Source organism: Rhamphochromis sp. 'chilingali', assembly GCF_963969265.1.
Source record: "Rhamphochromis sp. 'chilingali' genome assembly, chromosome: 3".
Taxonomy (NCBI): Eukaryota; Metazoa; Chordata; class Actinopteri; order Cichliformes; family Cichlidae; genus Rhamphochromis; species Rhamphochromis sp. 'chilingali'.
The window spans coordinates 14,913,282-14,941,107 of NC_137931.1; the positions used below are offsets into that span (position 1 = coordinate 14,913,282).

Sequence of the window (27,826 nt, forward strand, 5' to 3'; positions counted from 1 at the left end):
CATTGCAAAACATCAGCACTCAAAGAATTATAAATGCTCACAACCCCACATTCAGTCCCGGGTAACACAGTAACTGACTTTAGCTCCAGGAAAGCCTTCTCCAGGTATTCCTCTTGGTCCTACCACACCCTGGGCCCCCTGTTCACCCTGAATCAAACACACAAGGCAGTTGTGTTACAGCTTGTGATAGATACTTACAGGTTTAGGTAGTACACAGAGCCCTGGATGTCTTGATATTTTATAGATATGTGAATGTCTATCAAGGACAATAAATTACAGCCTACCTTTGGCCCTTGAACTCCTTGCCCTTGAGGACCTGTTGGCCCAGGTGGACCAGGTCTCCCAGGGTTACCCTGCAAGTCAAAACATGTTGCTTATATAACTACAGCTCAAGGTCAGTTACAAAATAGCTACAATGTGACAAAAAAGCAGATTTGTAATTTATGAAAGAAATATTTGTTGCAGCCATACAAATGGCACAGTTACTGGGGTCAAGGCAGCAGACCTGCTGACTTGCTGTTCACATAAGTATACAGGCTCCACCTGTGGCGAGGTGTAGGCAGGGAGACACCTGTCAGGTGGAATGTTATTAAAAAAGCCAGGAACAATACTCTATTACTTAAGCCTTTTGCTGTAGTCATGACTGAATGTCAACTAGTCATGACTACAGCAAATTCAAGTCACGTGCAGCTACCAGTTATCATCAAACTCCAAAGTGAATTCAGTAATGTGTTTTCTCTTGTCTGTGTTCAGTATTAAAGCTTAAAGTTGGCAAAATATCCTCAATTTTTCTTGAATGGCTTAAAAAAAAGAAAATAAGTAAAATAAGATTACTGATTTTGATTAGAAAACATACACAACTCAATCTTGCACATGCATGTGTGACATGTGTACACTCCTCTACTTTGAATGCTTTGTTGTCTGTATGCTGCTATGACAACTCGATTTCTGGGCTGCAGTGCATCTGTGAAAACAGCTTAATCCAAGAAATTATCTGATGTCATGACCCACAAAAGATTTTGACTGTAATACGTTTCCTGTTTGGGTTGACTTCATAATGTGAGAAAAGGCAATAGCAGCTATATATATCACATGTGCAATTAATAACTCAACCCAACAAAAAATTTACTTTATCTATAAGAGTATGAAACACACTTTGTATTCTTGTAATAAAGAGCAGCAACTTCAAGGTTACCAGTGTTGTTGTGAATGTTTCACATCACCATTTTCTCAGCACGGACAAGAGCTGATAAGTGTCAGTGTGCTCTGCTTTCCCATTTTTTCCTATTATTTGCGTCTTCAATTAAAACCTGCCTACTGCTGCATGACTTTGACAGAGCTCGGACCTGCACAGACAGTGGCCTGAAGCCTGTGGGGAATCTGGATATGATATGTGAGGACATGCGGGGTGCCGGGTGTTCTTTTAGTAAGGCCTGTTAGGCCAAGTGTTTCTCATCAGACACATATGTCTGTGGAGATTCACACCCTGCACCCATGTGTCACAGTGCTGTTGGAAAAATCACGATAAATGCCACCAAAAAATGAACAAGCAGCCCAGTTGTGGGCATGTTTGCACAGAAGACGATGCACTGTGTTTTTTTTTTTCAACCTGTTATTCTTCAGAGAATGTAACTCAGTCACAACCATCTGGCAGTACTTAGGAGAAATTTGAAAAAGGCTCCTCTCAAGTAAACATCTTAGAATGTTGTCCTCGGCTCATGTTCCCATAAACCAAATAAAAAACCAAATAAAAATGAATAATATTATAATATTTCTGATTACAAAACAGGTAAAAGGGAGTTGCTTAAAACAGCAGAGGTTAAAGATTTGAAAAATGTAAAGGTTTTAAATTTACCAGAGGTCCTGGGAGGCCTTCACCTGGAAGTCCTGGTAAACCAGGCAACCCTCGAAATCCAATATCGCCCTGCAAAGATGAATGCACAGCAAAGATAGATGAACACTGACAGCACAGCAATTTACAATCTGTCAAACAAACTCGTGCACTGACTAAAATCGTGTTTCCCTTAATTAGCTTCCCTAAACAAAAGACCAAATCTTTCCATGGTGAGATAATCTCACTTATCTTCAGTGCAGATTCAAACACAACTTGGAAATTCATCTTACCAGGACTTGACAATGGCTTTGGCTCTAAATTCTGACCTCACAGAAAGAACCATCTATGTCATATAAGGTTTACATCCTACAAGATTTTTGAAACATGGGACATTTTTGATTGAATTTTGCATTCAAACCAATAATGAATTCCATAATGTTTATAAGCAGTGACTAACTATCATCACAATACTGTATGACAGATCCAGGAGCTTTGCAGACCGCATGTCTACATGTTATAATTGTATACTGAACCTGCGGGAAGCGTCATAAACAGCAACAACTGTTAATGTGGGCTTCTGTTATTCATGTTTGTGCTGTTGCTGGTCCTTTAGCATAGTTCCTATGTTTTTTCCTTCCCAGTGTTGCCAAGTGTGTGCTGATAGGGTATTGTCTTAATGTTGGGGTTTTTCTGCAGTACTGTTTCGTCATTACCTTACAATTTTAAGCACATCAACTGTTGTTGTAATTTGGTGCTATATAAATAAAATTGATTTGAAAATGGAAGTGAATTGATTTCATATAGCTTTAGTGTGTAGACATATTTTTAAAATGACTATGTAGACCTGCAAATTACCAACACATCACTATACTGGGACCTTTGTACAAACCACAAAGTCTGCTGGAAAGTGTGGAAACCTACTGTAACCTTACTATAATTCTCAACTTTTTTTAAACAAAGACCCAACTTTACACTGACATTTGAAAGAAATGCACGCTGGAAAGTTCTATCTTATGGATCCACATTCTCACCTTCGGTCCAGGAACGCCCACTCCCTCCGGCCCAGGTTCTCCTGGAAGTCCAGGCAGCCCAGGAGGACCCTGAAAAAGCAAAAAGCTAACTTAAGTATGGATTTCCAGAAAGAAGAGTAAGTTAATATTGTACTCTGAAACAAGCAGAGTATAATACTTGAAATTGAATAAGAAATTGTCTGGCTTTTATAAAATAATGCAATAAAACAGGATTTAATGTGTAAAAATTGGAACAGTTAGCACCACAGGGGGATTTTGTTACCTTTGGACAGCACCAGGTTAGCGGCTTCTCATTGTTCCCGGACTTTATGCTAAGGTAAGCTAAGCATCTGGTTTACAGACCAAACATTTGGTTTCAATCTTCATATCCAACCCTCAATGAGAAAGTAAAATATAGTAAGTGATTTTTTTTCTTATTTTTTTAAGGCACCACCTTTATTCTTACTGCCCTTAATGAAAGTCATGTTAATTTCATCTCCCTCTGGTTTAAGTTAAAGGAAACATACTCAGGATATGTGTAAGGGCCACCTACTGTAAAGTTGGGTTATAAATGTCTCACTGATTGATAGAGGGTTGGAACTGAGCGGCAGTACAAGAGAGGCAAATGCTAGATGGATGGAGGACTAGATATAGTATGCAGATGAAAGGTATGGCTGTACAGATTTATGAGGAGACATATGTCATTGTCTAAATCAGCTCCTCACCATGGGGCCAGGATAGCCGTCTCCTTTGGGACCAAATGGGCCTGGAGGGCCTCGATCTCCTCGGTCACCCTACAGGAGGCAGATACATAGGAATCAATAATTCATTCATACAAAGGATACAAAGAGAGTTACAGACTTGCAAAACAAACTAAAGTGGAATATGCACATAAATGGACACATATGCTCCTTTGCTTGGTCCCTTATATTAACCCTCTCAAGGCAGGCGTTGCAGATTTGCAACAAGTAAAAGCTAACAACCTGATTACCCCACATACATATTTTATGAGGTTTTTTTTACTTAGAAGTACCACTGCAGGTATTCTTTTGTGCATTAGCAACAAAAACTTAATTTGAGCCTGAGAGGGTTAAGTATTGAGCAAAACATAAAAACAGGTTGTAGCATTTTATTAGCTGAGATTTTCAGCAAATGTTAGCGTATGGAAAGCATGACAGGATGTACAGCTGTGCTTCCCATCCTAATTTTTGACATATTCTCTGTTCTTTCTAGATGGACTGTAAATGGCCTTGATGATGAAAGCACAAACACGTGTTTCCTGATCTGCCCCTCATTACTTGTTTGATTATTGATTCTTTTCCAGATTTGGACGCACTCAGCACATGTTTAAATGTGTTTGTTCGAAAATCTGACTCATGCTTGTTTCTACAGGCAGGCACCCAATAGAAATGCAATACATATTTATATGTGTATTTCTTTTTCAACCAGAGAATAATAATATCAGTTTTACCTTAGGACCAGGAAGTCCATAGCCAGTCTCCCCAACTGGACCAGGAGGGCCATTTGGACCAGGATCACCCTACAACACATTTTTAGTAACAAAGCTGCCCCTTAGTACAGAAGGTTGTACATAGATGTGCAACATGGATGTTGTACATCTAAAATAAAAAGGTTAACTTTAATAGACACTGTATATACAATATAAAATGTAGAACATTGTGCAACTGTGCTGTTGCTACTTAGAAGCAAATTAAAGACTTCTACCACTGATAATATTGTTTAATAATGGGTTAATGCTACGAACAAAACATACTAATTCAATTCAATTCAGTTTTATTTATATAGTGCCAAATCACAGCAGAGATTCTACAATAATGTAGTATGTATGTAGTACAATAACAATAATGCCAATAACAAGTTTACGTGCATCAGGAGAATCAATGTTTCTTTCTACAAAGAGTCTTGGAACAACCTAAAATAATAACCACATATTTTGTGAAAATGTGAAGAAAACATGACGAATCTCCGCAGTCTTACACTGATGGCTCAGTAAAACTGAATCTTATACCTTGGGTCCAGTGATGAAGCGTCCTGGAGGACCAGGCAAACCCAGCCTGCCTTGCGCTCCTGGTTCTCCCTGACAAAGTTTATTGTATGAAAACTGGTTAAGACCAAAAACGTACAGAGGATATTTTCTCATTATCTCTTTCCAGGTAAATGTTAATGATGGCCTAATGATTGCTCACCTTTGGTCCTGAGGGTCCAGCAATGCCTGGCGGCCCAGTCAAGCCTCTGATTCCTCTTTGGCCTTGGTCACCCTTGAAGGTCACATCAGGAATATACTCACTGGTCTGACTTACTTACTGACTTGCAGGAAAATGAAATATGGAATATTACTTTTTTACCTTTTCACCTTGGATACCAATTCCAGGAGCGCCATCTGGCCCTCTTAGGCCAATAGCTCCGGGCTCGCCCTAAAGACACACATGCATCCAAGTATTTGGCCCCATCCTGTTTTTGTTTTTTTTAATGTTTTGCCTATTTGTCATACTTACATGTTTTACATCATCAAACAAAATGTAATAATAGATATTGCTAACCTGGTTGTAACACCCTTGTTAGTAAGAACTGCAATTCAGCAACTGGCAGTTGCTGAATTGCAGTTCTTCAGAGTCTTTCATATCAATGCAGAAGAATCTTGGCTCACTCTTTGCACAAACTTTTTAATTGGAGACTTTTCAAAAACCCAAAACCTTCATTTGGTTGTTTTTGAGTGATTCAGAGTAAGCCAAGTGGGCTTGAGCTTCAGGATATGAACTGATGGCTGGACATTCTCTTCAGGATTTTCTCACAGATAGCAGAATTCATGGTTTCATCAATTAAGGCAAGTTGTCCAGCTCCTAAAACAGCAAATCCCCAGACAATCATACCACCATTGTTCATAATGGAGCTCAATGTGGTTTGATTGAGTCCTAAAGCCTTAGAAATGGATATATAATCCTTCCCAAACTGATAGATGTCAACTATCTTTAGAAAATTTCTATATATCATGGGATGCTGCATTGGTTCTTGAGACCTTTTAGCCTACTACACTTGATCAGACAGGTTTTACTTAAGGGATTTTTTGATACAACAGAAAATTTAATTACCATGTACAGCGAGATAGATTTGGATAGCTTTTTCCCTTAATAAATAAAATGATCATTTAAAAACTGCATTTTGCGTTTGCTCAGGTTAAAACATCTTCAAACTACCTTCTGTCCAGGGGCTCCATCCTCCCCTGGAAGCCCAGGCAAACCTGGCATTCCTGATGATCCTGGTTCACCCTGAGGACAGATTGGTGGCTCTGTATGAGTTTATGGAGGGAATGTTTAATACTTTAAATAATGTATACTGATAACTGCTGCTGATGTGGGTTTTTACCAAATGGTTTCAACTCACCTTAGCTCCAGGGTCTCCAGCCCCTCTCTCCCCTGGTGCACCAATTTCACCTGGAAACCCTTGGTCTCCCTGTGTTAGGCAATAACATCTTCACATCTTGTCGTAATTACTAAAACACTTACACCAGTATTGTTAATATTTGCTAAGCGGACTATTACCAGAGAGCCACGTATTTTTTAAGAAAATATACTTGCTGGCATTATTTTGTACAGGCCTGGTCACACCAGCGTTTATGCTGAGACACCAGGAAGACTTGCAATGAAAGTTTACATAACAGCTTAAAATACAGGACGGACTGAGTACCTGGTCAGTTTAGCATTCAATTTACTTTGATTTAACATCCTCACCCAGTTGTACACTTGATAATCTATGTGGATATACAGTATCGCTCCAATTGTAGGTTAACCTTTAATTTCTGTCTTCAGTGCTGAGAGCAGAACACGTACAATAGAGATAAATGTGACTAAAAGCATCAGCCTTGCTTGCTTGGCTATCAAATCATTAATCAGCTTGCCAGATCCTGCAGTTTAAGTCATTATTGCTAAGCATTATACCACTTAACTATGTGACGTTTCAGGGTCATATGATCCAGTTCCAACTATAAACTCTGTGGCCTCCACATAGAAATCCTGACCCCTTGTTATTACCACTAAGATTTTGAGCATATGTACAAACCTTGGGCCCAGGCATGCCTTCTCCTGGTGGACCTCTGCTTCCCGGTGGCCCCCTTGGACCCTCTATGCCCTGCAGGTATGAATAAATGCAGTAATTAAAAGAAGCCTGAATGGAATCTGTAAACAGGGAGTGTTTTTGCTGAAGGCAGAGTAATTAGAATTTTTTCTTGGACATCAGAAGGAGGCAAACTTTTCTTCTAACACAAAATTTAAATGATTTCATTGGTTCAGTGCAATATATGTTTCTGGTTTAAACACATATTAAAATTAAAAACAGTTTAGCATGAAAAGTTTTTCTTCTTCCAGTAGGCTGGTTTATTATTTTCTATAATCAGGTGATTAATGGAGACTTTTTCAGTCCTATTATGAAGCCTTTTCTTTAAATAACTTCAGCTGTACACAAAGCCCAGTGTGAGAGCACACCTGTCTCCCTCTCTTCCACAAGTGAGTGAATGGTGAACTAGAACCAGACCTGTTCTGATAGCAATTAGCTGATGTTTTGATGACAGTGAAAAACTCTTTGGCTAAGCTGTCAGCAACCAACAGTTTCCACTAGCTGTGGTTATTGTGTCAGAGCATGAATTTGTATGCACTTCTGCATCATGTTGGTTAAATTATGATTGTTGATCAAAAGCTTGTATTAATAAAGCAACACCATGTAATCATATTTTCTGTCATTTGTTATCAAAGAATAGGGAAAAAGTAGCTCAAAGCAGATGCTTCTTTATTTATTTATTAGTAGGTCTGCAAAAAACAAATACAGGGAGTGCAGAATTATTAGGCAAATGAGTATTTTGTCCACATCATCCTCTTCATGCATGTTGTCTTACTCCAAGCTGTATAGGCTCGAAAGCCTACTACCAATTAAGCATATTAGGTGATGTGCATCTCTGTAATGAGAAGGGGTGCGGTCTAATGACATCAACACCCTATATTAGGTGTGCATAATTATTAGGCAACGTCCTTTCCTTTGGCAAAATGGGTCAAAAGAAGGACTTGACAGGCTCAGAAAAGTCAAAAATAGTGAGATATCTTGCAGAGGGATGCAGCAGTCTCAAAATTGCAAAGCTTCTGAAGCGTGATCATCGAACAATCAAGCGTTTCATTCAAAATAGTCAACAGGGTCGCAAGAAGCGTGTGGAAAAACCAAGGCGCAAAATAACTGCCCATGAACTGAGAAAAGTCAAGCGTGCAGCTGCCAAGATGCCACTTGCCACCAGTTTGGCCATATTTCAGAGCTGCAACATCACTGGAGTGCCCAAAAGCACAAGGTGTGCAATACTCAGACACATGGCCAAGGTAAGAAAGGCTGAAAGACGACCACCACTGAACAAGACACACAAGCTGAAACGTCAAGACTGGGCCAAGAAATATCTCAAGACTGGTTTTTCTAAGGTTTTATGGACTGATGAAATGAGAGTGAGTCTTGATGGGCCAGATGGATGGGCCCGTGGCTGGATTGGTAAAGGGCAGAGAGCTCCAGTCCGACTCAGACACCAGCAAGGTGGAGGTGGAGTACTGGTTTGGGCTGGTATCATCAAAGATGAGCTTGTGGGGCCTTTTCGGGTTGAGGATGGAGTCAAGCTCAACTCCCAGTCCTACTGCCAGTTTCTGGAAGACACCTTCTTCAAGCAGTGGTACAGGAAGAAGTCTGCATCCTTCAAGAAAAACATGATTTTCATGCAGGACAATGCTCCATCACACACGTCCAAGTACTCCACAGCGTGGCTGGCAAGAAAGGGTATAAAAGAAGAAAAACTAATGACATGGCCTCCTTGTTCACCTGATCTGAACCCCATTGAGAACCTGTGGTCCATCATCAAATGTGAGATTTACAAGGAGGGAAAACAGTACACCTCTCTGAACAGTGTCTGGGAGGCTGTGGTTGCTGCTGCACGCAATGTTGATGGTGAACAGATCAAAACACTGACAGAATCCATGGATGGCAGGCTTTTGAGTGTCCTTGCAAAGAAAGGTGGCTATATTGGTCGCTGATTTGTTTTTGTTTTGTTTTTGAATGTCAGAAATGTATATTTGTGAATGTGGAGATGTTATATTGGTTTCACTGGTAAAAATAAATAATTGAAATGGGTATATATTTGTTTTTTGTTAAGTTGCCTAATAATTATGCACAGTAATAGTCACCTGCACACACAGATATCCCCCTAAAATAGCTAAAACTAAAAACAAACTAAAAACTACTTCCAAAAACATTCAGCTTTGATATTAATGAGTTTTTTGGGTTCATTGAGAACATGGTTGTTGTTCAATAATAAAATTATTCCTCAAAAATACAACTTGCCTAATAATTCTGCACTCCCTGTACTGATGCTAGCAGCTTGAAGGTGTTCTATTTTGGCACGGGCATGATTTAAGCTAAATGCTAATGTCAGATTGACCTGTTCTCAATGAACGTGCTACAATGAAGATCTTGGCAGAATTATTGTTTACTGTGGTCAGTATTGGGGAGTTACAGAATACACGAACAGGCGTTACGTATTTAAAATACAAAATATGAGTAACTGTATTCTGTTACAGTTACCGCTTAAATAGATGATAATTAGAATACAGTTACTTTGGTGGAATAAATGGATTACACAGCAGTTTTTTCCTGTTTCATATGTTAGGTTATCCCCTCTCTAATTTTGGTAATTCTGCGCATTGCCGGTGTTCTGACAAAACACCCTACCTATCAAGCTCTCCTACTTGTTCTTACTGACAGTTTATTACAGTTGATACTTGTTTTCCTTAAGCTGTTGTCAATTTGTTAACTTTTCAAGCTAACATGCGTTCATTTGTGCAAAAATACTCCAATTTGGAGTCTCAATTGAAGTCATATTTCAAGTCTTGATTTAGTACTTCTAAACTTCTGTAAACTGGCATACAGTGTAAACCTTGTCAATTAATTTTAGTCCTCCTGCAGTTAGTGGACACCACGCTCCGTTGTTATGTCGAAGAAAGTAATATTGCACTACATACTTGTTAATTGAGTGATAACGTTGTTTAATTTCTAAGAACCTTGACATTGGTCATTTTATTTACTGTATAAATCCAAGCAGGAAGCACGTTTTGATAAGTGTGATTTGGCCATCAAAGCGTCCTACCTATAGATATGTACGATGGAGGCATAAACCACGTAAGGCAGTATATTCTGATAAGGTAGCACAGATTGATTGACATGACTATAAATTTACGCTACGGTAAGATGTTTTGACAAAGTAGGACATTTTGTCAGAACACCGGAAACCCAGACAAACACGCAATAAGAGGCTGTAAGCGTCCTGTTAATGTTGGTAGCATCAGTTACACATTGGACCCGGAGCCAGCACAACAGAGCCAGTAGTGCACAGGCAGGAATGTTTGCACGCTCCTTAGCACTAAAAAAGGGCTTCGCTTGGATTGAGAATCATTGATAAACTACAAACTTCTGTCATATTGCATATGGTATCTTACTTAAACAATACATTTTCCTCATTATGTTATTGATAATTGTCAGTTCATCACTATTGCCTTACATTAACAAGTCAAAACATGGATGGTGACAGTAACAATTAAAAAAAACTATTAAAAAAAATCAATATAAGCCCACTGTGATTATAAAAACATGAAAAAATCAATGTATTAGAGCCACTGTGGGAATCATATTATGAGTCCAACACTTGCCTTCTCACCCTGTATGCCTAGTCCTGGGAGACCGACAAGCCCTGGAAGACCCGGTGGCCCAAAATCCCCCTACAAGTTCAGATAACAACATGTAAATGTTAATAGGTTGACAGTGCCTCACACTGAAATGTGATTTATTATATGTGGAAAACACCCATCTGTATACAATTCTATAGCGCTGCATTTTAATGAATTAATAATATAGGCCACACTTGATGACATCTGCTCCTTTTGCCTCACTTCCTTTTATCTGTCACATGCTATAATCACATCACAAATATATGATGGTAATGCAGAGAACCCTGCAGGCGGTGTTTGTCATTACTGCATGAAAACTTTGTGATTACCTCCAATAAACTTCACTACAAAGCCCACGGTAAAACTGTCAGCAACATCGGTGTCGAGAACACCCGTGTAAATCACAACGAAAAAGTTTTTTTGGGGGGGAAATGATTTTTCATGTAGCAGAAAGAATTACATAGCTAAAAATCAACTCAGCCTTTCTTTGTCTGTAAGTCTGTGAGCTAAAATGCTGCCAGATGGCTGTGAAGCTCTACAAACACATCCTGAAAGACAAACCTTTACCTTTATGTCTATGTCTGACTGTACCTGACTGCAGGCTAACTTTTCCACATTCATCAGCACAAGCAGTGAAACTGCGCTCCTCCTACACTATCCATGTTTTGACCTTGATTCATCATCTGTGGACTGTGACCTCCTACATAACACTGCACTGAATGCATTCATCCGTGGCTCTGCCAACTTATGGCCTTCTTCACAACAGGACTCCGGCTTTCTCTTCATGGCTGTGTGAAGGCTTTTCAGCAGGCGCCTTAGTTAAGGCCTCTTTAAACTCCACCTTGTCTCCTTTGATTCCAGCACCCGGCTGTCCTCTGGGTCCCCGTGGCCCTTCCAAGCCTCGCTCTCCCTGCCAAGATGGACAAAAAAGTTACTGCAAATTGACTCTTGAAATATCAGTAAGATGTATGAAAATAATGCCAAAATAGGAGCAGAAAAATAAGTATAAAAGTTAGAATAATAAGATATTAGTCAAAATACAGATGTTATTTTCCAAAAGAACTCACACAGTGTAAAACATTACACGACTTTGAAGCCAAACAGGAGTTTTAGTTTAACCAATGTATCATCTTTCAGCTGCTTCCTCATTCCCCGAGGTTTCACCACAGCAGATGGATCCACATACTTGATTTGGCACAGTTTCTGTACCAGATGCCCTTCCTGACACAACATACAGGCCTGGGCCCTGCACTAAGAATACACTGGTTTATAACCCCTCCCACTCACCCACCCAAGGCTGGATTTATGTCTCCTCAGTGTCAGACTGGGGATGTCTTATATGTAAAGCAAATGTGTTAACCACTACAGCATGCTTTTCATTCACAATGAATTATTTCATCTTTTTAATCTGACTTTAAAGAGAATGATGGCTTTGTAACTGAAAAGCTGCCATTGGAGTAATGTGCATTACGAGCTGTTTCTCAGTTAGTTTCATGGCTTCTTGTGATGGTTTAGCAAAAACAAAATGCTTATTGTTATTATAAATGTTCAGTTTGATTTATGTCAGTTACTGATAGAAGAGTGTAACTTGCTCACCAGAAGTGGCCTGAAAGATCCAAACTTGCACACAGTTTCTGTTTCTTCTACGGAAAGCAGAAGTAGCCATACTATATAGTATATAGGAATATTGTGGTATTTCATGTATATCAAAACGTGCCTAGAGGAGATATAAGTATTACACAAAGAGAAAAAGCAGGAGGAGAAATTCACTGAGGGATTAGAAAGATAATACAGGATGACAGTCAGTAAAATGAAAAAAAAATGCTGCATAATGTCCTGCACTTTATAGACTGCAGAAAAATCCGATTTCCCTTAAGGAAATATTTCTGCGTCTTCCAAGGACATCCAAGATCAACAGAAACAATGTCGCATAGAGGAGTACACTGATTAACATGCCGCTCTTGCATGTTAGCCTCAAGAGGTAAAGATTTACTGTCGTAACTCTATGATCCCTCACAAGCTGAGGTGCTAATGATGTGGAAAAAGCTGCAGAGCTCCTGTGAATCTGGAGCCTGTCGAGGCTTGTCATGTGAAGAATGCTGCTTTGGAACAAGAACGCCATTAAAAAAAGTGGGGAAAAAGCACCCTTGAGGCCAATCTTCAGCAGTGGGGGATCCACCTTCTCCTGTGTGTGTGTGTGTGTGTCGGGGGGGGGGGCATGGCTGATACCATCACCAAGGCAAGTCGCCAAGTGATAAATCAAATAGTAGTCTGAAGCAGTCTAAAGTTGAAAATTTCACCTGAATTCCACTTCCTGTGATACAAAACTGCTCTGTTAGTCTTATAACAAAGTCACAGAGTTTTTACAGTAACTATGTTTAATTTAGCTGTGTGCATTTATCAAAACAACAGAGCTGCATGACAAATGCACAGATCTGACACCTGTAATTTGAAAGAAACCACAAACATTTTACAAAGGAACGCTTCCAAAAGTAATAATACATTTTTGCAATTACACTGATGTTGAGCTATGTTGTTTTTAATTGCTTGGGGAATCAATACAACTTTTGTGAGAGATAATTAAAATGATCTTAGGGCTGAGTCTGATAAATATTTTAATATTTTTCAACATTAAAAAGAATGAAATAACTCTGCTGGATGTTTCAAATTGTCTTAAATTTTCCACTTTCATTTCAAAAATGTCTCTGTCTGCATGAAAACACAAAAAAACATGTCACTCAAAATCATGCCAAAAGAACAGGTGGAGGCATAAATCTAAACATACAGAAATGTTGGCCAATCAGAAGCCCATAAACAAAAACACGCTGTGCAATCTGAAAAAGGACGGGAAAACTAAGAATAACAATAGGAAACATTAAAGCATCACAAAAACATGCTGTGTATGTCTTCTGCACAGTATAAGGACACACTCAAATACTGAATGAAAAATTTTTTTGGCCCAAAAATGTCAAAGATATCTCTCATGTGGAAATTGCTTTGGAAAACGAAAACAACATGAGAGAACGTATATATCCACATGTGCTTAAAAGACACTGAGTGTGCATATATGAATGTGTGTGCCCGATGGCCTTGAGAAAACACAGACATACGAAAAGACTCTTTATTTCCTCTCTCAGTGAGTCACTGACATGATGCCCTGGCTTTTTTCTTGAACCATCTCTGAAACTTTTTTATGCTTTATGTGGAGATGTTCTCATGTCCTGTGCTGGATACGATCAACGGACTAGATCACAGCACGAGGTAATGAGAGCCATACCACACTGTTAATTTATGGAACTTTTGTGTTGAGTTATCATGTCTTGTAATCCTACACATCATCAATTTCCTGTCATTACATTCTGGAATCTGGAGCCCAGATGGATCTTTGTGTAGGTCAGTTTGTAGATATGAAAGGTATGAATGCCTTAAACAGGGTCAAAGGGGTTAAAAGAGTTTCCCTGGCTGTTTTTTACACGAAAAAGGTCAGACTTAAAAAGCATGAACGCTAACTCACCTTTGGTCCAGGCAGACCTTCTCCTATCAGCCCTCTCTCTCCTTGGACTCCCTGTGGTCCTTGAGGTCCCTGAGTAAAACAAAGGAAACTGAAAAGATGTCTCACATGAAAACTAGGTTGTCTCTGAAGATAAAATGTAATGTCCCTGCTTGGATGTCAACATTTCGTTCTGTTGCTTCTTTACTTGTCTCTTGTCTAAGGTGTGGTGACAAACTGGATCTAACCCCCGCCAAATGTTTCCATCTGGCCAAGGTATTAGCAATAGATCCTTAAACAGTGAGGGGGGTTCACAGAGGGGAAGGTTTGCCTTCAGGGACTTTTGCCAGAAAGCTTTTTTAAAAGTCAGGTGTAGTAGTTTATAGAGCAGCAAGGCTCACATATATATTAGGTTTTATTGGATGTCTGACAGACAAGAGACAGGAGACTGAGGTTGGTGTTCCATGTGTCTCCAAACATCAAAATTCTGATTTTTATTGTTATTCTTTCATATTTAAATTTTTTAAATTACTTTTAAGTTGCACTTTGATTTTAGATTTAGCCATCATTTACCTGCGGCAGAAGTTTAAAACTTGAATTAGATATTATGTGTAGCTAGCCCTCCTGAGTATTTGTTACATTTAATAAAAACTGTTGATGGCAAAAAAAAAAAAAGCCCATATATATATATATATATATATATATATATATATATATATATATATATATATATATATATATATATATATATATATATATATATATATATATATATATATATATATATATATATATATATATATATATATATATATATATATATATATATATATATATTGAAAGCCCTGAAATATAAGACTTTTAAAACCAGCTCACAATGTTAGCCTCCAAAATTAATAACATTTGAATCTCAATCACGATTTTGGGTTCCCGTAATTAAATTAACATGACAGATTGATATTACCAGATCAAGTATTCCTCATATCAGCGCCTGACCACATGCCCGCATTCTGTATGGCTGAAGGCATTTGTCCACAAACACAGTAAGTAACAAAATCTATAAGAAAATGGTCAACATATTGCACAAAAGATACATTATTCCCTCAGCAATTATTGTTCTAAAGTTGCAATGCTTATGCAGGGTGCAAAACATTGCAAGGGAAAAAGAGAGGCATATCCCAGCTGTCAAGCACTTTGCTTTGAGTTTTAGTCACACTGATCTCAATGGTACAATTAATGTAAGTTAGATTGTCTCTCCAGGTAAAATATGTCTCTGCATGGCTGTCCATATTTTCTTCTGTCGCTTCTTTACATGTCAAACGATTCTATCATTCACATTTATACAGAAATAGATCACTTTTTAAACTATTTAATACACTGCTGAAGCTGTATGTGTCTAAGAGGTATTTTTCTTCCTAAACATGCTCATAATGGTCTTTATTTAATGTCCACTGGACAAATCTTCACACCTTTCAAGGTTTGCTCTTGTTTCTGCCTCCTTTGCCTTGTCCAAAAACAGCACTTTTCCAGTTTAGCAAGCTAGTTGCCATAGTTACTCAGGTTGTTTCACCATTCACTATTTCAGCTGCTTGGAAGAAGGTACCAAGAGCGAAAAATGCTATCTTCTCGCATTTTATTTATTTATTTATGTATGTATCCAGAAGTTTAAGTACCCCCTAGACATCATTACTCCATACCCATTACATTGTACATTTGGCATTTTGACATTACATTGCCATCATCTACAATGCTAATGTGAAGTGTGAGTTGCTAGTTTATCTCACCGGTGGTCCAGGCTCACCAATTCCTAGAGGACCTGGAGGCCCTGGTTGCCCCTGGAAACCAATATCACCCTGCAAGAAAGTGAGAGGAGTGCTCATACAGGGTGAGAGTCAAGTGGATTATTATGCCTTTGTAACTTAATTTTCCAAAAGAATTGGGTAGCAGACTTTACCTTGGGTCCCGGAAGGCCAATCCCTTGTTCCCCTTGGATTCCAGGTGGCCCAGGAAGTCCCCTTTCCCCCTATAAAAAGACAAGCAGGGACAGACTTGTGGATACAAAGGCGCATAAACAGTTGCACGTACAGTTGTAAACAACAGCAAAAAAAATCCGAAATGACTGACTTTCTTTCCCACACCCACATAAACATACATGTTCTGCTTCCTCTCCTTCTCAGCTGTTTTTAAAGGGGATTTAGGACTACGGGGTTCCTTCATTCCTTTAGCTTTATTGTTAAAGAATGCAATTATTCACGCAGAGGTCATAAATCACAGCTTTGCTGTGCAACAGGAGGGCGAGCAAAAGGCGTGAAGAGGCTGTAGAAATGTTAGCAGGCGCATACCAGTAGATTTTTTTTTCTTCTGTTGCCCTTTCAAGCAAGTTGGGACAATGTTTAATGCCAGACATTAGTCTGCCATTGAGGTGATATAGGATGACAGCCAGATTATCAACATGAACATTCTTCCAAAATAATTAAGGAGGGAACACTTGGTGGGGGAGTGTGTGCTTATGGCAGAATTGGCAGGTATAACACGGGACTGGGGGCTTAAAAAGTGGAAACAGACAAATAAGCTGACAAGGTAATAACAGATGAGCTACTTCAGAGGGCTTTCCAATGTTCCAGCAGGGACGGATCATAACTCACAATAAAAGCGTTCAAATGTATAGTCATTGAATCAGTGTTATCAGTTAGTAGAACTACTTGACATTTGTGATGTTATTTATGCCGGCGCTGGATGAAGTTAATCAAATTGCATTTTAAATGTCAATGTTGTGCGTGTGATATTTTGCATCTGACGATCAAACACTTTATTTATGTCACATTCTTCCATAGGCAGCAAAGCGTTTCATGTTTCACCACTACTACTCCACAGGTACCAGAATTATTGGAGGCTCCTTTGATACGGCTATGTAAGACTTAACCCAAAGCAGACTTCAAAGGACTTTATGTGTCCAGCTTAAAAAAAAAGTGTATCCTTTAGATATACATCTGGTTTTTAAGATTTTGGGTCACCTTTGATGAATGATTTTGGGCTGGACAAGGGGAAAGGCCAGTCTCTGGTTCAGAGAGAATTCCATCACATATAAAGGAATGTCTGATTTATGTCTCCTTTAGTTCACTTTTGTACTCTCGGAACAAGTTCTAAAGACATGTAGTGCAGCCTTGTTGAAAATCAAATGAACTTCTAGCCCTTCCACAGGGGCCACAGTGGAAGGTGGAGTGAAAAGGCTGCCACAATCAGATGCATCTATCTTAAATGTAAAAAATGCTTTATTCTCTACACAACAATCAAACAAAAGTAGGGACTGGCTTGATTGCTCAAAAATAAAGTTCCTCTAAAGCCACTTAAGGTGGCTCTGAAAGTGAGTGAGTCCTGATAGACTCACCAGTTAAAATGTCCAACGTTACAACATTAAAAACCTCATTTAGAATCCATCCATCCGTTCGCTTCTGCTTATCCTTCTCAGGGTCCCTGGAGCCTTTCCCAGCTGTCGTAGGGCAAGAGGCAGGGTACACCCTGGACAGGTCGCCAGTCTGTCGCAGAGAGCCATTCAGAACTATAAGTAATTTAGATTTTTCAATTAACCTATCCCCACAAACTACATGTCTTTGGACTGTGGGAGGAAGCCAGTGTACTCACGCAAACACAGGAAGAACATGCAAACTCCACACAGAAAGACTGATAGTGGATTGAACTCAGGACCTTTTTGCTGTGAGGCAACAGTGCTAACCACCGTGCCACCGTGCTGCCCCTTATTTTGAGTATGGCACAAAAACTATTTTGGCTTCAACTGTACTACTGCTTTAATTAAGTATTTGGATACAGGCTTAAAATGATATTGTAGGTGTATCTATGGTTGCTTTAATTGACAGGTACACCTGCATGGGTATAGGTTTACCTACACAGGTGACTTAAGCTTCAACTCAACCAGTGATGCTGGTGCTTTTTGGAGAATTTTTACTCTCATCAGTGTTTTCATTGGGACATCTAACGGTTTTATTTCATTTCTTTTTCTTAAGTAATTTCCCCATTTTTTTAACATAACTTTTAATTTCCCTGTGCCATGTTTTTCAAACATTTGTTTTCTGCTCTTACTTATAAACTGTTTTTCTTTTAGTCAATTTTCTGTCTTCACATTAATTATTACCTTCTGGCTAAACCTGTCAGTTACTGGTTAACTTATTGGACACCTGGAAGAGTAAGAAAATCAACACATTTTTTGTGTGTAACAAGAAAAAAAAATTTTTTGAAAGAAAAGCAATAAATAAAACACATTAACCCTTTATTTCACATGAATTGTGTGACTTTAAATCCAGCCACCTTAAAATGACTTAAATCTACTGTATCCATTTGGAGATGTATTAATCAAAGTGGGGTTGCATCAACACTAACCAGATACTTACTCTGAATAGCCAATCACCTGAAAAACAAGTTAATACATTGAATGTAGGCTGGACTATCAGAATATCCTAACAATTCATTGAAAAGCCCTCAGTTGAACCTAAATGCTGCAGTAAGAGTACTTACAGGGACAAGAAAGCGAGAGCCTATTTCTCCCATATTGGTTTCCCTTCATTGGCTCCCCGTTAAGTCTAGCATCTCTTCTGTGGGCCAAACTCCCACGAGACAGCCTGTTTACCTTTAGAATAAGGCTTAAAATTTTCCTTTGTAATCAAGCTTAGTTAGGGCTGGATAAGGTGAGGTAAATGGTAAATGGACTGATTCTTACATAGCGCTTTTCTACTCTTTCTGAGAACTCAAAGCATTTTATACAACTTACCCACCCATTCAAACTTCTTCATTCAAGTACTCTCATCTACGCTTTTGATAAAGCTTATAGTCAGGGCTGGATCAGATCACACTGAATCCTCCTTTAGTTACGGTGCAATAGTCCTAGACTGCTGGAGGCTTTCTCTGATGCAGTGATCTCTACCCATTATGTGAACCGAGGCTACACTACACTACATACAATCAGTATTTTAGATGGAAGCTTCAAACATGTCAACCACTGCAATTGGCTTCATTGAGACAGAGGAGTACTTACTTTTTTGCCCATCACACCTTCAGGTCCAGTATCACCAGGTGGGCCGGATAAGCCCTAAAAGTTAAATGAGTGTGTGAGTGACACACTTATATATAAGTAAGTAGTAGACAGAAGTAGTACATTAAGTTAATGTAAATTAATTATGGATAACATAGACCGACATCTTTGAAATAAAAATACTGTCCTGATGTCCTACTGACCTGAACAACAACATGCTAAGGCTGTATGGATAGGCTACACCTGTTGATGTGTACCTGCCACTAACAGTCACTATTTAAAAAATATCATACAATTTAATGATACAAATTTGTCCTCTTTTTTATCATTCTTAAGTGCATTGTGGGATGTTTTGACAGGTGATTTGATACCAAGAGAAATAAAATTTAAATTTACTTGAAGTCCACGATTTCCTCTTGGTCCAACTGGTCCTTCAGGACCCTGTAATAAATGACATTTGTTAAGCTTCATATTCACAAGCAGTGCTTTAGCAACTTTGTAATATTTGAACACATATATAAGATTTGTTTCACAACATTCAAATTGCAACATACTCTGTCTCCCTTAATTCCAGGTGTGCCACACTCCCCCCTCTCTCCCTGTGATAGAATAAAAAGTGTTAGGTGAGTTCTTTAGTATAGCATCATTATGCATAATTTAGGACTTGTATCCCATGGTTTTTCTGTGACACATTTATGACACAGAGTGTAATGCCCAAGGATAACTTTATCATTGTACAATGGGAAATATGTAAACACAAGATTGGCATCAAAGATAGTTGAACAAAGTTGTAAAACTGAAACAAAACTGAACTGCATCACATTTCCAGTATTACTGTATTATATCATGTACGGAGGATATAATTCTGTAGTTTCCCACAAGCATGGGGAAGTTTGCGTAACCATGAAGACAGAGAGAGAGACATAAAGAGAGACTAGAATCTATACATTACCTTCTCCCCTTTGTATCCTGGTTTTCCCTGTGTGTACAAAACATCACGTCAGGAGGATAAAGACAAAGAGAAAAGCGCTGGAATACAGTTAACAAAAAAATACTTCATTCTTCTCATTCTACAATAATGATTTATGGAAGAGCGATGTTAAGGCTTTCACACTGAATTTGTCAGTCTTGACTTAGCCTTGACCTTACCAACTTGATTTAAGCTCACCTCTGCTCCAATTCGACCTGGAAGTCCACCGAGCCCAATCTCACCCTGTGAAAAAGGGAATTTTAGTTTAAAAAGGAAAGGCAGGCCACGTTGTTTGCATGTGCTTTAACTGTGTGAAATAAATACAAGTCTGCACCTTTTGTCCTTTTGGGCCAGGGCTTCCATCCTCTCCAGGACGACCCTTCTTGCCCTGTAGAGAAAAACATTGTAGCAAGGTTAAAGATACATAATCATCGACAGAGTAACATTTCTGTTTGTTAATACTTTGTATAAAATAAATATATTAAATCTTATTTAATTAACTTTATTCCCAGTACAGATAGTGAATAACTGTATTTTACTGTAACTACCTAGCAATACACCTTTAAGTGTGGCCCATGCCATCTCTTGCAGGAGACCCTTCAGCATGTTGAACAGCTGTCAGTGGAAGCGAAGGCCAATAAAATAGCCTTCCTTCTTCCTATTGCTGTGCTGCAATGCACAGTATAACAGCTCTTTTTGTTTAACAGAAACATGTTTCCAGTTCATCACAGCCGCTGAGTCTGGGAGCAGATGAGACAAAAGAGATGTGGTCTGCATGCGAGTGTAAGTCCGTAGACGAACAACCGTCTGGTTGTTTTTGCTGTTTTTGTGTTGTGAACTATGCATGCTCTTACATTGTAAGTATACGCCTTCTTGTGTGTGTCTGTCTTCATACAGTGTTTCCGTCAGTGTGTGCAGATAGACACAGCTGTGGTTTTGGAGCATTAGGTTTGAGAGGGTAATTACGCTGTTCTCATCCTGTGAAAATACATCAAAGAAAAACTGCAGTGTCTAATTGAAGCTGACCTTCTCGCCACAATAAAAGATATCCTCTTGTCACGACATGGCTTTGGCAGGCAAAGGAGGTCTTTCATTGTAACATTGTATCTGCTGAGATGTGTCCTCACACAATCCAAAGTTCACGGGTTGCTTTAACAGACGTGATTCAGCAGATTTCTCATGTACATTTAGATCATTTCTGAAAAAAATCGCTAGAGGAATGTACTCTAACTGCTTCAGGGTTGTTTAAAACCATAAGATTTACTAAACTCCCTCCAAAAATGTGCAAGTAGTCTTTTGGCATAGACACTGAGTTGTTATCTGTGCTGTGCTTGTTATCAAGCAAGCCAGTTTTGGCGTCACTGTCTTTTCAGCACAGTAGAAAAGTATGGATTATGACTGTAAAATAAATGATAACAATTGAAAATTGATAAATGAATTATTAAATATAATTTCATAACTTTATACTACAGAAATTTTTACATAGTGGCGTTTTTTAAATGTCATTCTAATTTATTATTTTTTGATCTGGAAAAGCAGAAAATACAATTTTCTAATGACTAAAGCTAAAAATGTAACTGAAGAAAGGCTGTTTAGCAGTGTACTCAAACTGTTTAACTTCTTCTAAATTGTATTTCTCTGAAGAAGATATTTAGAATTCAAATGCTGCAGTTATTTGCTTCTGTTAAACAGAGCTCTATAGTGAGTGACAACCCCAACCCTGGTATGTTTGGAGGCTTTCGGTGGGTGAGGCTCAAAACTTAGAACACTGTACCAACTGTCTAGTAGCCTCTAGCCTCTGGGGCTTTTCTGTTGCCAGCGATACTGGTACATTACAAAAAGTAAATAATGAAGAGGACCAACTCCAAATTCTTTAACTTCATCTAAAATCATCAGGTAAACAGTTGAAACGTGGACATATTTGGGTGTTCCAACATGATAATGATCCCAAACCCACATCAAAACTGGTTTTTGAATAGATAACACAAGCAAGATAAAGCAAACTATTAACTTTTTGGAGTGGGCATCTCAAAGCTCTGACCTCAGCCATATTGAAACTATGATTAAAAACAGGGTCTCTATCAGGAAACCAACCAATTTAAATGACCTATGAAAAACAAGTTTGGTCAAATATCCATCAGAATGATACAGGAAGCATCTGGTGCAGAGTTGACTTACTAAAGGACATCCAGCCAAATATATACGTATATATATATATATGAGCCAGTATATGTAATTTTGATAGCTCAGTCAATTTTTTAACTGTACTGGCAACAACTTTAAAATTAAACATGCTAACTGAAGTCTGTAAAGTCTGAAAAGTAGCTCTTGGGCTTTTTTTTTTTAGTAATTTCTTTGAGCACTGCAATATTTGACATTTGGGTGAAGTTTGGGAATTTGTGAATATTTTCTGCTCTCAATAATCTTGCTCACTGTACAATGATGGACTACAAGTTATTTGAAAATGGCCATATAACTCTTTCCAGATTGATGAAGAACAGTGATTGATTTTTTTAAGGTTACTGATGATGAGTCTCCTGCTTTGTGTTAACAAATATCTGAATGCTACAGACTAGTGAACATTCAAGATCCTTGTTTTTATAGAGGTCACACCTCTCACACCTGGTTTTGAGCAACTCTGTAAAATTAAATTAAATATTTATCTTTTATTTATATGTAAAATGCAGTTATTTTCCTTGTGTTGTTACATAAGAAAAAAGGCAATGTTACCCAATTTTATTTATCTAGTTACATATTAAATACTTTATTTAGTAATTATTGATTATTGGACACTTTTCTGCTCCATAGATGTTGGCATACTCACAGCAGGTCCACTGGGTCCCCTCTCACCCTTCTCACATGCACATTTGCTCTGCAGGGGGCACTTCAAAAAACAAGAGAAGAAGAGTGAGATGGACCATACAGGGGCATATATAACAAAATATGTCTGGAAAAACATGAGGCTCAAGACTTACCCCTTCATCAGCCACAGCCGTCTGTGATGGAAGAAGCAGAACAATATCAAGATGTTGTAACCTTTTTTTTTTTTTTACATATATACAATTCAACAGAGTAGCTCAAAATTGAAGGTAAGACAATATTCTCAGTATTCTGGCTTCAAAACACACATCTAAAGACACGTCTGTTATTAGAGGACCTGAGTGTTGCTGTTCAATGGGAACTAAAGATAAAAGACAAGTTCTCAGCTGGGACAGGACTACATGATTATGACATACAGATGCTGACTGTACAAGGCAATGAGATGAAAGTCGTGAGTGTAGATGCTGCTGGGCTGTTGCATGCCATGAGAATTCAGTCTGTCAGATCCAGTGTTCTGGGAACCTCGGTGCAGGTTTTCCATAAAGATTTTCCTTTGTCATGTGTACCACCTGTGTCAACAGTACAGCTTAAGTTTGAAGCCTGAGTGGCATTTGAGGGGCTTGTTGAATGATGAAGCATGCTTGCATGGGTTTGCTGTGTTGCTGTATTTACTGCACCCAATTTTCCCACAAAGAGTTATAATGTGAAGCACATGTTGCTGCCAGTAGCCTGGAAGCATGTCTGGAGAATGTTTCAGAGCAACACATGCTGCAATTGTCTTGGCAGAAATACTTATAAAAGTTAACTTACCTAACTTAAGTCAACATAAAATGTTTCTTAGTTTCATCACGTTTCTCTACAGAGTTTTATTGCTAATGACAGCAGATCTATTACCATGGCAGCCGGTAGCAGGTGTACATAGGGGATGCAATAAGGCAAGAAATCAAAGCAGTGGGTGGTAACAATGGCAGCAGCAGTGGAAGTGCTTATTCAGTGCCTTGAGATACTAAAGACTTTTGATTTGGAAAGCATCTGTCTGCATAATGGCTTTTTGAAGATTTTATCTGTCATAATTCTTTTCCCCTCTGGAAACAGGCAAATATCAAACATACATGCAATTTCACAAGCAGTGTAAGAGCCGTAGGTATATGGTTTCTAGCCAGTTCAGAATGATAACTTGTAAGTCTGAACATGCATGAGCGTAGGCTTTTCTTCCAAGGTGCTTAAATGAAAATGTATTTAGAAAACTATAATTGGGCAATTTATATTTTTGTGCCATGAAAAATTAATTGCACCCTGCATGATTTCTTAGCGTTAGTGCGTATTTGTCAAACCCCCAAAAAGCAAAAAATGAAATTTTGCATCAGGTTAAACACATTTTAGCATGAGAAAAAGCAACATGAATAAATACAAAATGTGGTTCTTTAATGATTATTTAAGGGGGGAGGGGGGGGGGATCCAAAGCTTAGTTCATTTTCACTAGGCATGCCCAGGCTTGATTAATGCCATACTCGATAAATCCTGAAATCACTTAAAAAGAACCTGTTTGACAAACCTGTTTGCTAAATGATCTCAGAAACTAACACATCATGACTCTTTCTTTAAAAAAAACAACAACAAAAAAAAACTGTTGAAAAACAATGTCAAGAACAGAGTCTGGAAAAACTTTGGACTCTACTGACCCACATGAAGAATTATTCACAAATGGAGAAAACTAGAAACAGTGGTCCAAAAGTGCCTCAATAACTAATACAACAGGTCACAAAAGAACCCAGAACAACATCTAAATGTCTGTAAAGGTTCTCAGTCATCAAGGTCATCGAAGTCTAAGGAGGGTCATGGACCCCCTATTGATCCTCTACCTTATCACACGAGCCAAGGTGTGAAAATGGTGTGGGTCACAATCCAAGCCAAGGTTTCAGGTGAACCCACTGACCCACACCCGTTTTGACACCTTGGCTCGTGTGATTAGGTAGACGATCAGTAGGGGGTGCATGACACTCCCATAGGGCTTAAAATCTGGGACTCTCTACGAACTCAAGAAGCTTCTCGGATGAGAGGTGAAACGTCTTCAAGAAACTTAAGAAATGCAATCTTCACTTTCCTCAGTTAAGGTCAGGGTTCAACAGGAAGAATAAGCCTGGACAAAAATGGCATCCGTGGGAAAAGTCCAAGCCAGAAAAACACATAAAGGCTTGTCTCATAGGAAGGCTTGGGCAGCATTACAGCTTAATAACTTAAATCATCATTTTGTGTTTACTCTGGTTATCTTTTTTAATATTGAAATTTGTTTGATTATCTGAAACATGTAAGTGTGACAAATGCCAAAGACTAAAAAATCAAGAAAGGGGGCAAATATTTTTTTTTATTGCAGTGTACCATAAAAAGCTAATAAGCCAGTCTGTAGCATACAATCCAAAACAAGCAAAAACTAAATGTTGTTTTTACTCACAATTTCTTTAATAACTTTTTCCGCAACGTTTCTGTCCTGCAGGTTGTGAAGGTAGCGGGAAGCTGGAGAGTTAGCAATTAGCTGCAGCTGTGCTTTATTAGCCAGCTCGTTGGCTTCAGGCGTGATTCCTATGGCAAAGAAACGGACACCCTGGTTCTTGGCATCAGCCACAGCTGAAAATATGTCTGGGTTCCTTGGGTGAGAGATGCCATCAAAGAGCAGAATGGCCACCTTTACGCTGCTGGTATCTGACTCTTCTGAGTAGATGCGGGTCAAGTTAGTGATGGCATAGGTGGTGTAGGTGCCGTGGCCAATATACACAATTGGAGAAATTCGGGCCTTAAAGTCTTCTGTGCCTCGCCACTGTTTGAAAGTCTGCTCTATGATGACGTGACTGCTGTACTGAAGGAGGGCTGCACGGGAACTCAACCCCCGTCCAGTCTGCAGCCGCAGGCCCTGCAGCCGGTCCATCAAGTCTAAGGCAAAGCGCTTTTCCTGGGCATGGTTGTCCTTGGCACTCTCTGAGCTATCGATAAGAAAAGCTATCTCCAAACTGCAGTCCTCATCAACAAGCGCTGAAAAGAGAGGAGTTAGGCTTTATGAAACATGCAATAGCAAAAATATCAGCTGCCTTAAACTGAAATCTCTCAGCTTTTAAATATTAATGAAGCTATTAGAGAAGAGGCAGGAGAAAACAAGACAAGAGAGCAGAGACGACACGTAGCAAAGGGCCTCAGGTCAGAATCGAATCGCATTATATTATATTATGTTTAACATATTACATTATGTTATATATATATAACCAATGAGTGATATCAACTAATGTTTAACATTTAAAATGCAGAGCGTAAAGGACCAAGTAAGTATTTAGCAAACAAAGCACATGTTGCATTTCACTGTTACAGGACAGCTGTTAAGCTTCACAGCAAACCTCTGGATACAATGAATTTTCCTGTATTTGTTGGCTGGAAATTTTCATTTTAATGATACCAGCCAAATGCAAAGACCCCACTGATCACAGTCAAACAAATTTCATTACTAGGGGTGACATTTTTATCAGACTGTCCTCTAGAGGGGGGAAAGGTGATTTATTAGGTTTATTGACTGTTATAGGCTGATCGCTTTTCCAGAACAGTGTGATGACTTTGTGAATGTGACATGTCATTTTAAAAAGAAAATAAAAGTAACTCAACTTGCTGCACCAACCTTGGTGGAAGGAGGTCACAGATCTAATACAGGCTGAGGATAAATCACATTAATCTTCACGGGAATATGTCACAGAGAGAATGTGCCTGAGGAAACAGGACTCTGAGCGAATAAAACGTTTGGGTAACAGAGCACTGAATGGTCACGAGGGAGATGGATGATTCTGAGAAGCCTCAGAGATACGATCAATCCAGGTGGATTGCATCCTGCAGCGATGTCCTTGTTGAATATCATCTTCTACTTTTTACACCTGTAGCTGTACTGTTTCCTTACCTGAACAAATTCCACACCACTTCCTCCAAATTAGAGTATTAGTGGAAAAGAAAAAAAGTAGACTCTGGTTTTCTTAGAAATTCTTGAAACAAAAAACTTACATTTGCCATTTGGAGGTATGAAGTTTGAAGAATATATTTTGTTCTTCTTCTTAGGGGTTACCGCTGGTTCTTCATCGCCTTCTTCATAGTCCTGTGCCAACAGACCCTGAAGTCCCCACAGCAGCAGGAGCCAGTGCATGGAGGGGACCATGACTTCTCTAACAGGGGTAAAGGAAAAACGATTAAAAAAGAGATGCATTTGAATACTGCGCACAAAACCCTGTACACACTCACAGAACAAGCTTTAACAAGCATAAATGTTTAAGACTCAGCCATCAAGCATGCATACCTTGCAGTGTTGCTGACTCCTTAAGAACTTGTGCCCTGTACTCCGTAGCTCTCCTGGCAGTGAAATTCAGGAAAAAGTTTAAAATAGGACAAATAAGAATTTCTTCAGTCAGAGTAAGTTTGATTCCATGTCCTGTGCGTCATGTTTATTGGCCTGTTGCAGAAGTTGTTGCAGAGTCTCCAGATGCAGCAGGCAGCATATGGTCACACCAGAAGCTGAAGCAGCAGTGAAAAACCCCAAACCTTTATTCTGGCTCTCATGGGACTCCCATAAATTCAAGCCATCCCCAAGCTTGCATTAAATGAAGAGAAGTCCGGCCCTTTTTCTGATGATCGCTCCCTTTGGGTGAGAGTGTGGGTGGGGTAGAGAGGCAGTTACAGACATTCTAGAAAGACATGATCGAGCAACCAGTAACCTTTCCCTCTAAGCTAATTTTTTTGTAATTGCTGGTTGGGTTCCAAGTGAGTATTTATCCGTGTTTTCAGTGTGTTTTGTGGCAGTAGGGCAATTTAGGACATAAAGATAACGATATTATAATATGTCTGGTGAGAAAATGGGCAATCTATCTAGTTTTTCAATA

General features: G+C 38.9%; 1 protein-coding gene across 2 annotated transcripts in view; it reads right to left on the bottom strand.

Moving 5' to 3' along the window:
* LOC308394043 (uncharacterized protein) overlaps nt 1-27,514 on the bottom strand; it is a 33,226-nt gene extending 5,712 nt beyond the window's left edge. Inside the window, exons 1-28 of one of the 2 annotated variants that reach the window (XM_080878178.1) lie at nt 27,247-27,514; nt 26,958-27,115; nt 25,378-25,952; nt 23,081-23,101; nt 22,930-22,989; nt 20,440-20,493; nt 20,304-20,348; nt 20,088-20,114; nt 19,690-19,734; nt 19,532-19,576; nt 19,139-19,192; nt 16,046-16,114; nt 15,876-15,944; nt 14,116-14,184; nt 11,443-11,511; nt 10,584-10,652; nt 6,922-6,990; nt 6,247-6,315; nt 6,060-6,131; nt 5,211-5,279; nt 5,052-5,123; nt 4,874-4,942; nt 4,316-4,384; nt 3,570-3,638; nt 2,866-2,934; nt 1,856-1,924; nt 285-353; nt 79-147 (exon numbers count right to left, since the gene is read on the bottom strand). In XM_080878178.1, the coding sequence (XP_080734304.1) occupies nt 79-147; nt 285-353; nt 1,856-1,924; nt 2,866-2,934; nt 3,570-3,638; nt 4,316-4,384; nt 4,874-4,942; nt 5,052-5,123; nt 5,211-5,279; nt 6,060-6,131; nt 6,247-6,315; nt 6,922-6,990; nt 10,584-10,652; nt 11,443-11,511; nt 14,116-14,184; nt 15,876-15,944; nt 16,046-16,114; nt 19,139-19,192; nt 19,532-19,576; nt 19,690-19,734; nt 20,088-20,114; nt 20,304-20,348; nt 20,440-20,493; nt 22,930-22,989; nt 23,081-23,101; nt 25,378-25,952; nt 26,958-27,108 (2,256 nt within the window). In that variant the 5' untranslated portion in view covers nt 27,109-27,115; nt 27,247-27,514. The remainder of the gene's footprint in view (nt 1-78; nt 148-284; nt 354-1,855; nt 1,925-2,865; nt 2,935-3,569; nt 3,639-4,315; nt 4,385-4,873; nt 4,943-5,051; nt 5,124-5,210; nt 5,280-6,059; nt 6,132-6,246; nt 6,316-6,921; nt 6,991-10,583; nt 10,653-11,442; nt 11,512-14,115; nt 14,185-15,875; nt 15,945-16,045; nt 16,115-19,138; nt 19,193-19,531; nt 19,577-19,689; nt 19,735-20,087; nt 20,115-20,303; nt 20,349-20,439; nt 20,494-22,929; nt 22,990-23,080; nt 23,102-25,377; nt 25,953-26,957; nt 27,116-27,246) is intronic. The other variant, XM_080878177.1, reaches the window with a different exon arrangement.
* Nucleotides 27,515-27,826: the final 312 nt, after the last annotated feature.